A 14362-nucleotide genomic window follows, 5' to 3' on the forward strand; every position below is an offset into this window, starting at 1 on the left:
ACATGAATAAAATGAAGGAGATGAAATAAATGGCTTAACATTCAAAAGTGAGATGATGAAAAAATGGCAACAGTGAAATGATATATACTAACCACAGATTTCTTTGTATGAAATGTTTTAATTATGAGCCATTCACCATTACAGACTTTAAGTCTTAATATTTCTTCTTTCCTATGTAAAAGCAGATAATGAAAACTGCCTATCTCAAGTATGACAGAATACCAGAGTCTGAATGAGAGTATTAGTAATGTCTGCTTACACATCTGCATGCTTCACTAAAGAGCTAGAGAATGCTCCTGGTTTCTCAAGTCAACAAAGCAAATTCAGTTACACGTTTTTCCTGCTCATAGTTTCAGTTGAAATACAACTACTACTTTGCCTTTCAATAGCACCTCTTATCCATCATACAAGCCTTTTGACATTATTTTCTCTATCCTCAATACTCGTGTAAGGTAGTGAAGAGAGGGAGCAAAGATTTTGTTTGTTTTTGGCAGATGAGAAAACTTAACATTAATTTTGAACCCAACTTGGCAACATATTTGAAAATCATCTAGAATTATTTTAATCCTTATGGTAATGTCATATCCCAGACCAACATCAAAATCTTAGGGTATGAGATCCAAGTATCAAAATTTTCAAAACACACATGATTCCAAAGTACAGCTGAGGTTGAGACTACTGGTTTAGATGATTCATGCAACTGTCTTCTACTTAACTGCTCAGCACCAATGAAAAAGAGATTCCATTTCCTTGAACATTGTAGTAGTTTGTTTTACTATTCTGTACAGCTACTATTGGTCTCCAGTAACAAATTCATTTACCAGGTTATAAATGAAGGCTCTTCATTCCCCCAATTCTTGTGCTAAATATGAACCTCCATTTTATAAAATTTGCAAATGGGATATTAGTGAATTTAAATCTTTGAGATAAGAATAGCTTGTTGTTAAATATTTAGGCAATTATTTGATTCTAGCTTTGATATGCAATAACCATGTGTTTCTGTTTTCCATTCAGCACCTTCAAAACTTTGTTACAAAATAAATGTTTACTAATAAGTCAAAACAGAAGTTATAAACAAAACTTTCAGCAAAAGCTCTTGGAATTGGCTGTATCACAATCTGAAAAAGAAACAAGTACTTAAAGGATTTTTAAATTTTCTAACTAGTTCAATTTTCATCGTGACCAGTTGTCTTCTTTAATTAAATTTTAAACACTTGACCAAATCGATTCATTCCACAGCAAGAAAAATCAATTTCTGTAGCAGCTATACTCTTTAATATATGTAAAATAATTTTGCTTTGTACTATTGAAAATGGTTTCCAGATTTCTTCTTGACATGGATATGGAAAAGAATCTGTAACAGATTTTATCTTTAAGCAATATACCAAACACACAACAAATATTTGTAAGCCTGTCACGTGACAAAAATAAATCTTTGTGTTCATGACTGAAATCCCCTGCTTCATAGGATATTGATAACTTTAACTCTCAAGCAGCAACCCAAGACCCCCAGCCAGCTGCTTGCTGTCCCTAATTTTATTAGACTTAAGACAAAATATACATACAACCATAACCTAAAAAAGTACAAAGATTCCACTTGCCTTAGTCAATTCTTATCACAAAGATTTATCTGAAACCATACAATATATACTTTCATACAGAAAGATGCTTGTTTCTCTTCTAACAAAAGAAAATATCAAATCATATATGTTAGATTATTAATTTGAAAGAGTATTAGTGAAATCAGTTATTAGTCAAAAATTCTGAATAGGAATTAATGTTGAGCTCTTCTACAATGAAACCTTCAAAATATTGCCAACCTGAAGTTTTCAGCATAAGGTGTTTTATTTCAAGTCCCATGGGGGCAATTACTACAATAAGATTAAGAACATTCTTAACCTGGGTTCAGGTTGGCACTGTTCCAGGTGGGTGAGTAAACATTTTCTTGATAACCCAATGAAGAGTTTGAGGCTTAGATTGTTGCATGTTGTAAACAATATGAAATTTTTTAAAAATTATAATATCTACAGCAGTATAAAGTTACAAAATAAAAGGACCATTAATCAATTCTTTTCCTAAGATCTGTGACTAACAGCTTTCATATTTGAGGCCTACAAGAGCAAATAGCAATATTCTGTGTTTTTATGAGACACTTTCTCAGAAGGCCAAAAAAACAAAACAAAACAAAAAACAAACCCAGATACTATAAGGTGGACATTATTATATATATAATTAGAAAGAAATTTGTCTCCCCTCAATCTTTATCCAGTATATTAAAATATTTTTATAATAATTTTGATCATTAATAAAAAGGACTATAATAGTTATGGAAGCTGTAAACAAAATCTAACACAAAAGGAGCCAATACAACATACCTCCTCTTAAAATCCTCTTCTTTGTAGTTACCTAATTGTCCCTAAATGTTATTTTAATTTTGTACCATGTAGTGGTTTTTAAGAAATTGAACTAGAACAAAGCAACCCCTTTGTCCTGTTTGTTTTTACACACATACTGTATATACAACTTTTAAAATAGCTGCACAATTTTACATCTCACTGTTAAGAGAAGTGCAGTCCAAGCAGACCATGCTTCTCAATATATTAAAAATATTAAATAAAACCCAACCAGTTTCATACTTTTCTAATAGTCAAGCTGGCTGGGGGGAAAAGGGTCTGAAAAAAAAACAGGCAGTTGTAAAACAGTACCAGTCTTTCTTCAAAAACACACTACTTTAAAATCTTGCTATTTCCTTCTTATCCCTTTTACAGCATCTCTAAGATCTCACCTTAAAAGTTGGAAATAACACATTGCTTGCTTAGAGACAAATTCTGTTGCAACATGCATATGTCAACTGCCCAACCAACTGCAACCCTGAGGATTTTTCTGGCCCAGTAGAAAGAGGAAACTCTAAGATTATCTTTGCTGTAGAGTTGCTTCTACAGTTAACATTTTCATGTGTTTTTCAGGATGTTTCTTGGACATGCATGTATGACACTGTCACTTCATGATTTTACTTTCCACAAGCAGATATCTCCTCTACTCTGTCTTTCATCCCAAGAAAGCCACTGTCATCCATCCAAAGGTTTTCCAAGGTAAACCAAAGTCACTTCTGTGTTGCCATACACAGCAGAAACTGCTGGATACAAGCAGGCCTTTGGAAGTCCTCTAAAGGCAACCCCCAGGAACTCATATCCACGTTCAAAAGCTAAAGTCTTATCTTCCATGTCCAAGATGACTCGAATTCTTTCTCCTATCTGCAAACAGATATCAAAAGAAGATTAGAGAAAAAAAACCAAGTGCATAGCTAATAGAAACATAACACAAATGAACAGGCTGAAAATATTAACTAGAGGCCCAGTGCATGAAAATTCATACAGTGGAGGGGGGGGTCCCTCAGCCCGGACTGCCCCCTCTCACAGTCTGGGAGCCCTCAGTGGCACCATCACACCTCTGCTGCTGCCACTGCCAGCAGCGCAAGCCTCAGCCAGCCCTGGTTACCTGAGCCTTGGGCGGCCCTGGGCAGCTAGCTGGGCAGCCGCCATCCAAGGCTTGCCTGCGCTTCGGGCCAGCCCTGGGCAGCTGGGGGGCTGAGGGTACTGGGGAACTCCGGAGGCAGGCAGGCGCCACCCCGGCAGGGCTGAGGGGACTGGGCACCACCATCTGTGGCCGTGGGTGCCGCCATCTTTGAGGGTGGGGCAGTCAATTAGCATATTCCCTCTTTATTGGCTGTAGGTGCCACCATCTGAGGGTGTGACGGTCAATTAGCATATTACTTCATTATTGGCTGTGGGCGCCGCCATCTTTGAGGGCATGACAGCCAATTAGCATATTCCCTCCTTATTGGCTGTGGGTGCCATCATCTTTGCGACGGCTTGAGGGTCAATTAGCATATTCCCTCTTTATTAGATAGGATATATTACCTAGAAAAACCAAAAGAGAAGATTTCTAGTCAGGGAGAAACATCTAGAACAGTGATGGCGAACCTATGACACGTGTGTCAGCACTGACACACATAGCCATTTCTGATGACACGTGGCCGCTGAGGCGGCCGCATGCCAAGGATGAAACATTTGCGAAATAATGTTTTTTCCTCAAAGTGATACACTACCCGAGTTATGCTCAGTTTTTTGGCGAAGTTTGACACACCAAGCTCAAAAGGTTGCCCATCACTGATCTAGAAGAATATATATCATTTTCATCATAACTGCTTGATTTGTTTTCAGTTAAGACTTATATGGAATATACATTTAATACTGAAAATTCAATGTCCCCTAGAACAGTCCTCTAATCTTATTTACTCTTTGTTTACAGGCTTTTCTTAAGAAGGATATCACTAAAATCTATAACTTGGTATCATATTTTACCTAAAAAAGGCTATCTAAGTAACCTTTTCAAATTACTATAGTATACACACACATACACAGGTATTATTCATCCATATAAAATATGCACCTTGCCCTAGCTGGTTTGACTCAGTGGATAGAACGTTGGCCTGCGGACTGAAGGGTCCCAGGTTCGATTCCGGTCAAGAGCATGTACCTTGGTTGCGGGCACATCCCCAGTAGGGGGTGTGCAAGAGGCAGCTGATCAATGTTTCTCTCTCATCGATGTTTCTAACTCTCTATCCCTCTCTCTTCCTCTCTGTAAAAAATCAATAAAATATATTAAAAAAAAAAAAAAGTTGTTGCCCCTATATACTTGGAGGCAGAAAGCCCTAACATTTATAATAAAAAATAGCAATTTAATACTTCCCAATTATGGTAATTCCTGCTGTTAATATTTCCCTTTGTTGTATTTCCTATCACAAATAACTAACATCTGCTTTTTTCCTCCCTTTGCCCATCACCCCATTTAATGGACCTAAACACATCCTAATTATCATCACCATTACTACCAACCAAACATGAACAATAAAAAATAGAAATGAAAAGTTAATATTTTGTTGGGTATTTGTTGTGTGCTTTATTTGCATATCAATCCTATATGTTATCCCTATTTTACAGAAGATGAAAAAAAAACAGTATCCCTCCTGGTGAAATATGCAACTTTGACTGAGCATATAGCATGCACACAGCAAAGGGAGCAGAAAGCAGAAGTCTTACTAGCTTCAGGTGTCAGAGGGCAAAACTTGGAGATAGAATAACTGGAACCTTAGAGTGGGAGCTCTAGAAGCAACAGAACCACTAAGAGGATGAGCCCCACAATCTGAGAATAAACCCTGCCCAATTCTTGTGACCGCTCTTATTACACAGATACAGAGGAAACCTCTAAGGAACTAGGCTGAAAAAGTAGCAACGAGAAGTAAAAAAAATAAAATTGAACAAAGCCATTAGCTGCTGCACACTATGGGGAGAGAGTTTACAGTTTGAGTTAACTGCCTGCTACAACAAGAAAGCCTACATTCTTTAGACAAAGCAAGTCTAGAGGAATAAAACATTCCAGATATCACTGCATATAACCTACAATATCCAGTTTTCAATTTGAAGATTGGTGGATATGAAAACAGGAAAGTGTAACTCCTATTTGGGGGTTAGGGGGAGCAGTCAATAGGGGAAGAACCAAGATGGTGGCATAGGTAACGGGCAGTACTCGCCACTTCCCACAACCACATCAAAATTACAACTAAAATAAACAACCACCATCATTCAGAACCACCTGAAAGCTGACTGAATGGAAGTCCTACAACTAGAGAAGTAAAGAAGAAAGAACACAGAGACTGATAGGAGGGGTGGTGTGGCAAAATGGGCTGGTCCCACACCCACATGTGGCATTTTTTTCCAAATGGGAGGGATATCTCAGCTGCAGAGGCCTCCTGTGAGGAGCAAGGCTCCCAGCCCCACACCAGACTCCAGCCCAGGGTTCCAGAGCTGGGAAGAGAAGTCCCCTGTAACTTTGGGCTGTACAAACCAGCAGAGATTGTGCCTGAGTGATACAGAGGCTGCCCAAGTCCCGGTAGTTCCTAAGGGCAGGGGCAAAAACTTTCAGTCCGCTCTCTGAGTTCCAGCGCTAGGGCAACGGCTCAGGGAGATCTAGAAGTATCTAGGGTGCAACTGGATTGTCTGGCATCAGAGCAAGAAGTGTGTGTGGAGGGGACCTTTCTCCCAGACAGGGGTGCCTGCAGGGGTAATTGTTCCTATACTGAGACCTCCCCCAGCACAGAGCTGACTGGCAGCCATATCAGAGTTTCTGACAGTGGTTAGCACCTACGTACCTCCCAGGAAGCTCAGAATTGGCAGACAACACAGTGAGCTGCAATCATCAGAAAAGCAGAATACAAAGGGAGCTCCCAGGAGGCACTAATCTCTGCTGATGAATGCCACTTCACTTTCTTTTTACCTTTTTTTTTTTCAATCTTTTTTTTCTGCTTTATTTATTTGTTATTATTTTAGTCTCTATTTTCTCTTTCATATTTTTTTTTTTCTTTTTTTTTTTCCTTTCCTCCTGCTTTCTCATCTTTTTTCCTTTTCTTATTTTTTGGTCTATCTGCTCTCTCCTCTATTTTCCTTTTCAAATATATTTCTTCCTTTTCTCTTTTATATCATTATCCTCCCCCTATTCTTTACTCTGATTTTCTTTATTTTATCTCTGCCCTTTCATATTCATTTTTCTTGCCCTTTTTTAACCTTATATTTTTTTCTTGGTTTTCTTCTATCATTCTTGCTCTCTTTTCTCTTACCTAATTCTTTCTTCTTTTGTGGTTCCTTTTATTGTTTTTGTAGGGGTCTTGTGTATGTTTTTATTTTGTTTGTTGTGTTTTTTGCTGTTGTTAATCCTTACTCAAGGATATTTTTTCCCATTAATTTTTGAGAGAGAATGGAAGGGAAGGTGAGAGAAAGAGAGAGAAATATCGATGTGAGAGAGACACAACTGGTTTCTCCTACACGTGCCCTACTGGGGCCGGGGATCAAACCTGTAACAGAGGTACATGCCCTTGACCAGAATTGAACCTGAGATCCTTTATTCTGCAGGCCAATGCCCTAACAACTAAGAAACTGGCTTGGGCTATTTTGTTGTGTTTTGTTCTGTTCTTTCAGCACCTCCACCAGAGCTCGCACCATGTGGTTGGGGGTGAACCTCACAGTCAGCCAGCCTGAGAGGAGATTCCATTCAAGAACAGGACAACAACATTCAAGACCCAATTACAACAGAATTCAAATAACTCACACAGGGACATTCCTAGAGCACCCAGCTCAGGAAATCTAAGAGACTGAATCACTGGGTCCCACAAAGCAATTACTACGTAAGACCAACCCACTGGGACCCATAACAGTTTGATCTAATACATGGAAAAAAATACAAAGGGTCAGCAAAAATAAGAAGACAAAGAAACAACCCTGACATGAAAGAAAAGAAGGAATTGCCAGAAAAGGAACTAAGTGAAATGAAGGCAAACAATTTGTCAGGTAACAAGAATATACAATGAAGTCAAGGTAGTCTCTTCAATAATGGTGTTGGAATAATTGGACAGATACATGCAAAATGATGAAACTAGACCACCAACTTACACCATACACAATAATAAACTTAGCCCTAACCGGTTTTGCTCAGTGGATAGAGCGTTGGCCTATGGACTCAAGGGTCCCAGGTTCGATTCTGGTCAAGGACATGTACCTTGGTTGCGGGCACATATCCAGTGGGGTGTGTGCAGGAGGCAGCTGATCAATATTTCTCTCTCATTGATGTTTCTAACTCTATCCCTCTCCTTTTCTCTCTGTAAAAAATTAATAAAAAATATATTTTTAAAAAGAATAAACTTAAAATGGATAAAAGATTTAAATATAACTCATGAAACCATAAAAATCCCAGAAGAAAGCATAGGCAGCAAAATATTAGACATCTCATGTAGCAGAATTTTTACTGATACATCACCCAGGGCAAGAGAAACAAAGGAAAAAATAAACAAATGGGGCTACATCAAGATAAAAAGCTTCTATACAGCAAAAGAAACCATCATCAAATTGAAAAGGGAACCCACTGTATGGGAGAACATATTTGGCAATGATACATCTGATAAGGGGTTAATTTCCAAAGTATATAAAGTATTCATACAAAAACAAGACAAACAACCCAATTAAAAAATGGACCCGGCCAGGGTGGCTCAATGGTTGGGTGTCAATCTATGAACCAGGAGGTCACGGTTTGATTCCCAGTCAGGGCACATGCCTGAGTTGCATGCCTGGGGCATGCAGGAGGCAGCCAATCAATGATTCACTCTCATCATTGATCTCTCTCTCTCTCTCTCTCTCTCTCTCTCTCTATGTTCCCCTCCCTCTCCCTCTCTCTTCCTCTCTGAAATCAGTAAAATATATACATGTATTTTAAATGGGCAGAAGACCTGAATAGACACTTCTCCAAAGAGGACATACAAATGGCCAAGAGACATATGAAAAAATGCTCAATGTCACTAATTATCAGAGAAGCAACTTAAAATGACAATGAGGTACTACCTCATACCTGCCAGAATGGCTACCATCAATAAATCAACAAACAAGTGCTGGCAAGGATGTGGAGAAAAAGGAGTCCTGGTACTCCACTGGTGAGAATGCAGAATGGTACAACCACTATGGCAAACAGTGTGGAGTTTCCTCAAAAAAATTAATAATGGAACTGCCATTTGACCCAGTGATGCCACTTCTAGAAATATATCCTAAGAAGCCCGAAATACCAATCAGAAAGAATATATGCACCCCTATGTTCATAGCAGCATTATTTACAATAGCTAACATCTAGAAATAGACCAAGTGCCCATCAGTAGATAAAGGGATTAGAAAGCTGTGGTACATTTACACCATGCAATACTATGCAGCTATAAAAAAAGGATCTCTTACCCTTTGAGACAGTATGGAGGGACCAGGAGAGTACTATGCTAAGCGAAATAAGCTAGTCAAAGAAAGACAAGTATCACATGATCTCACTTATATGTGGAATCTAATAAACAAAATAAACTGAGGATCAAAAAAGATCCAGAGACATTGAAACATGCAACAGACTGACCTATTTTGGAAAAGGTGGGGGGCGGGGAGGGGAAGTAGGAAGAGATTAAGCAATGAACTTACCTGCATATAATCATTGCCCATGGATAGACAATAGTGCAGGGAAGGCCTCGGGAGGGGAAGGGAGTGGAGTGGAGGGGGGAGGTCAATGGGGGGGAGGACATCTATAATACTTTCAACAATAAAGATAAATTTTAAAAAAAGAAAGTAAAGGGATGGGGGAAAAGAGGCACCTTGCACAAGTAAGCATTAGTAAGTGTAAGAAAGTTGGAGTGGCTATATTAATATCAGAGAAAATAGAAAAATAGACTTAAAGACAAGCAATATTGCCCGCCTGGTGTGGCTCAGTGGTTGAGCATCGACCTATGAACCAAGAGGTCCCTGGTTCGATTCCCAGTTAGGGCATGTGCCTGGGTTTTGGGCTCAATCCCCAGTAGAAGCCATGCAGGAGGCAGCCGATCCAAGTGTCTCTCTCATAGATATTTCTATCTCTCTAAGCTTCTCCCTTCCTTTCTCTAAAAGTAAAAAAAAAAAAAAAAAAAAGACAAGGGGTATTACTAGAGTCAAAGAAGGTCATTTCATAATGATAATAGTTAATCAAACTGGGAGATATAACAATGATAAGTATATATGTATGTATGTGCACCTAAGAAGAGAGTTCCAAAACACAAGAAGCAAAAACTGACAGAACTGGGGGGGAAAAAAAATTAGCAAGTATAGTGGAAATTTCAATTCTACTCTCAATAAATGATAGAACAGGTAGAAGGAAAAATCAGTAAGGATATAGAAGATTGAACACTATCAATCAACTTGACCAAAATGTCATTTGTGGAATATTCCATACAACAACAGAATATGTTCTCTTCGAGCACACATGCAATACTCATCAAGATTGATCATTTTCTGGGACTAAAACAAGTCTCAATAAATTTTAAAAAATTGAAATCATACAGAGTATGTTCTCTGAAAAACAAAGACCCTAAGTTTTTCACTACAAAATCACCACAAGGTTGGTCACAGGATTTTATCGCCAAAGTCCAGACACTCTTCTCCTTAGAGCCTGAAAGCACAGTGAAGAATTCTATGAAAGAAAATCCTTCCAGGGTTTTCTACCTCAGGAAACTGAATATATTTTTCAGTTCTTCTACTTTAGTATCCCTGACTTGAGGTTATTACTGAGGCTAGAGCTTTCAAGCCACATGTTTTCCTGAAATATGCAATCTATAATTCCTTAAATTTATAATTTCTTATCAGATTACTATGTTTTAGACCTATGGGAATCATATAGCTTTTACAAATAGAAACTGTAATTCTGACCCTAAACTAACATAAATATGATATAAGGCTAAGATGAAAAGAATTTTAAAATGTAGAAGTTTGCCTGAGCTTGCCAGTCTTTATAGAAATTACTGACACATCCAGAGCTTTGAATCCACAGATTACTAAGTAGCAGAGGATATGTGTGTGCATGCACACTGGTGCATTCATGGGGGTGAGATGTCTAGAAAAAGCAGATTTGGAGGTGCCATAAAGGAAAAATGACAATCTAGAGCACAAGTTGGCAAACTATGGCCCCTGAGCCAAATCTAGCCTACAGCCTATAAATAAGGTTTTATTGAAACACAGCTATGCTCATTCATTTACATATTATTTATGGCTGCTCTTGTGCTATAAAAACAGAATTGAATAGTTGTGACAGAGACCATACAGACCACAAAGTTTAAAATATTTATTATCTGGCCCTGTACAGAAAAAGTTTGCCAATGCCTGATTTAGAGCAAAGATGAACTGCTCAAGGTTGAATATGTATTAGGAAACAAATACTGAGATACTAAAAACTTATTAGAATAGCAAAAAAAGGCCAGTTACACTATTTAATAAAAAATTACCAAAAAGGACATACAAAGCCACTATATAAAATTTTGCAAATTTAAAACAAATTAAGGCATGATTTGACAAAGGCCCACATCTAAGAAAATAACTAATTTCTCACCTGATATTTTGGTGCATTATTGCATTGTGGAAAACTGCCATTGACTTCTCCATTATGTAGTAGATTATTGTCCACCAGATTCCAGCCCCAGCTCTGGTCATCACTGCCCAGCAGTGCCACATAACCTTGGCACTGCATAGGGGCCCGTTTTGTGGCAATTCCAATCACTGCCACAGTGCCCAGAGGGCCCTCCCACCACACTTCCCATGCATGGCGGCCCTCACTGAAACCAATCTTGGTCCTTGCACCATCAGTGCTCTGAGCAATGGGGTTTCGATGTAAAGTAAAGCCATTCTTCTTAATGTAGACATTCCTGGAGCAGTCATTAGTGCTGAAGGCATGTTGGAAAGCACGTACCTGAAAAGATGAAAAAACAGACCAAAAAATAGAAGTTTGATTTTTCTTAAATATAAAAGGTACCCAGCCCTAGCTGATGTGGCTCAGTTGGTTGGAGTGTCATTCTGTACACAGAAAGGTTGCGGGTTCGAGTCCCAGTTTGAGCACAGACGTAGGTTACAGATTCAATCCCTGGTCGAGGCATGTATGGGAGGCAACTGATCGATGTTCTGTCTCACATCAATGTTTCTCTTTTTCTCTCTACCCCCTCCTCCCTCCTTCCCTCCTTCTCTCTCTAAAAGCAATGCAGGTCCTCGGGTGAGGAATAAAAATTAAAAGTACCCAAACCTCAGGCTATGTGTTTTTAAATAATAAAGTTACATATTTTTAAGTAATATAATAAACATTTCAAAAAAATTGCTAGTTTCAGGATGGGCCACTAACATAACATTTAAAATAACCGCCAACTATTTCATTTCTGACCAAAATTCTAACCCGTGGTATTTCTCCAAATAGACTTCTTAAAATATCAAAAGATGTTATATAAAAGAATCCATATATTTTAGAGATGTTACTGAAATGTTTATGCATAACATAATGTTATCTGGGAACTGCTTTGAAATATCCAGGGTTGGAATAGGACTGGGTAGGGTAAACACGAAACTAGATTATCTATGAATTAATCATTGGTAAAGCTTGGTAATAGGTATAGGGAGGTTCATTAAACTATTTTCTCTACTCTAGTTTATATTCAATTATTTTTATATAAAAAATTAAGTGATGCATAGTTTTTATGTTGGCAATCCTGTCAACTAAAAAGAATATTTTAAGTAAAAGAGAGAACTTAGTCATAGCAGCTCTAAAGTTTATGAAAAATTTTAATAACCACAAACGATATTAGATCCCCAGCCTCCTGGCTAGGTATTACTCATACACTGAGACAGCACCACTCTCATTTTACCAAATCAAATAATCCCCCTAGATAGCATCTAAATTCAACCACTAAAACTTATAAAGAGATAGCTATTCAGAATAGCTTCCACTGGTAGGAAAGGTTAGTTAACCTTCAGTAATTACCAGTTTTTTTAAGCTTCCAAAATAAAGATAGCATAAAAATTGCTTTTCTGTATAAATAATAACAATTTCTCATGTTTTAATAATTTAAAGCATTTGGCTCCCCTCACCCCCTTTTATTTTATTTATTTTTATTTTCTTTATTGATTAAGGTATTACATATGTGTCCGCTTTTGGCTTTTTATAACAAATAAATCTCCTACTTTGTTCAAACTACCCAAAAGCAGCCAAAGGCTGGGACCTATTGCTTTAGTTAACCTGAGAAATCAATTCCAGAATCACAGAATTTCAGCATTAGGAAGGGCCTTAAAAGTCACCTAGTCCAACTCACATAAAAGTCAATAGCTAGACACCCTGGCTGGTGTGGCTCAGTTGCTTAAAGTGTCAACCCAAAGGGTCACAGGTTTAATTCCCAGTTGGAGCACATACCAAGATTGTGGGTTCAACCTCCAGTTGGGGTGGGTTCGGGAGGCAACTGATCGATGTTTTTCTCTCCTCTCTCTCTCTCTCTCAAATCAGTGGAGGTATATCATCAGGTGAGGATTTTAAAAAATAAATAAAATATTTAAATAAATCAGTTAAAAGGAAATAACTAATTAGAGAAAGGGCCCCAAAGAGAAGTCAGGTATCCAGGCCCCTCATCTACTGTTCATTTACTATTAGCAGCCAGTACTTCAGGTTTTACTGTTGTATTCCAGAGCAGAGAGATTTAATAAAAACAAACTAACCTGCTTATTTCAGATATCCCATGTTTCCTTAGAGACTGTAAAACTGAAGTATTCCTATATTTTTTTCTACCTGTTCCTATTTATAACCAACGTTTAAAAACCTGAAATATCAAAACAGGATTAAAGAAGGAGTCAAGCATCCCCAAAATATTAAGTATTGCCCAAATAACTCACGAGATTACTATAAAGACAATTAACTCATTAGAAAACATTTCATTAATATGCAACTATGCCTATCCTTAATTCTTGTAAATACCCATTTCATTTTCTCTATCCTTATTCTCTTCGTCACACTGACACTGTTGACAACCTCTTTCTCAAAATTATATGACATTTTCCTACTACCCAGGACTGATCATTCATTGTAACATTTTTGGTGACCATTCTACCCCTCCCAATCTTTCCAGCCTCAGTTCTTAACTCTTTACCTGAATTCTTTCCAGACTTTTCTTTTTTCATAGGAAAGGGAAGCTAGTTTATTTATTTATTTATTTACTCACTTATTTTGTTAATCCTCACCTGAGGATACTTTCTTTTCCATTGATTTTTAGAGAGACTGGAAGGGAGGGGGAGAGACAGAGAGAGAAACATCGATGTGATTGGTTGCCATCCCCACACTGGTTGGAGCCCAGGATTGAGCCCACAGCCAAGGAACCAAGGTCCGTGCCCTTGACCTGGATAGATCCTTCGACTCTTCAGTACATGGGCCGATGCTCTAACCACTGACAAAAACTGGCCAGGGCCAGACCTGTCTTTCTAAAATAGCATCTTTATTACATCTCATCCCAGTTCAGTAACCTTTGATAGTTCCATATTGACGACCATATCAACTATAAATTCGTCTGTCTGGCTTTCAAAGCCCTCCAGATCTGGTTCCTCCTATTTTTCTTTCTAATTCTGTGTTAATTTTCCTTGTCTGTAATATCATACCTGCTTTCCTCCTCCCACATATCCTCTAAGATCAGCCCCAATCTTACCACCTTCATGAAGCTATTCTTAACTGGGATCACCCAATCTCCCTAACTTTTCTCTTGCTCTCTCTCTCTCTCTCTCTCTCCTACCCACTATAGTCTGCATCACACAACACAATTCTGAACACACCCCAACCACTTGATTCTAGTAAAAACTACTTTGCAAAATGTTTAATCTAACCTAAACTGATCAAACCTCTAGGAAATACAGAGGACAGAAGAGCATGTTAAGCAACACCATGGGAATAAAATACGCAAAATTCAGAC

At 38.1% G+C, this 14362-nt stretch overlaps 1 protein-coding gene across 5 annotated transcripts in view; it reads right to left on the reverse strand.

The window, feature by feature from the left end:
• FBXO45 (F-box protein 45) overlaps positions 1 to 14362 on the reverse strand; it is a 28951-nt gene that overhangs the window by 11156 nt on the left and 3433 nt on the right. For 2 of the 5 annotated variants that reach the window (XM_054713879.1, XM_054713880.1), the window contains exon 2: positions 10987 to 11343. In XM_054713879.1, coding sequence (XP_054569854.1) covers positions 10987 to 11343 — 357 coding nt within the window. Of the gene's footprint in view, positions 1 to 92; positions 1119 to 2375; positions 3255 to 10986; positions 11344 to 14362 lie in introns of all 5 variants that reach the window. The other 3 variants (XM_054713878.1, XM_054713876.1, XM_054713877.1) reach the window with 3 other exon arrangements.

The sequence above is a fragment of the Eptesicus fuscus genome, chromosome 3, assembly GCF_027574615.1.
Source record: "Eptesicus fuscus isolate TK198812 chromosome 3, DD_ASM_mEF_20220401, whole genome shotgun sequence".
Taxonomy (NCBI): domain Eukaryota; kingdom Metazoa; phylum Chordata; class Mammalia; order Chiroptera; family Vespertilionidae; genus Eptesicus; species Eptesicus fuscus.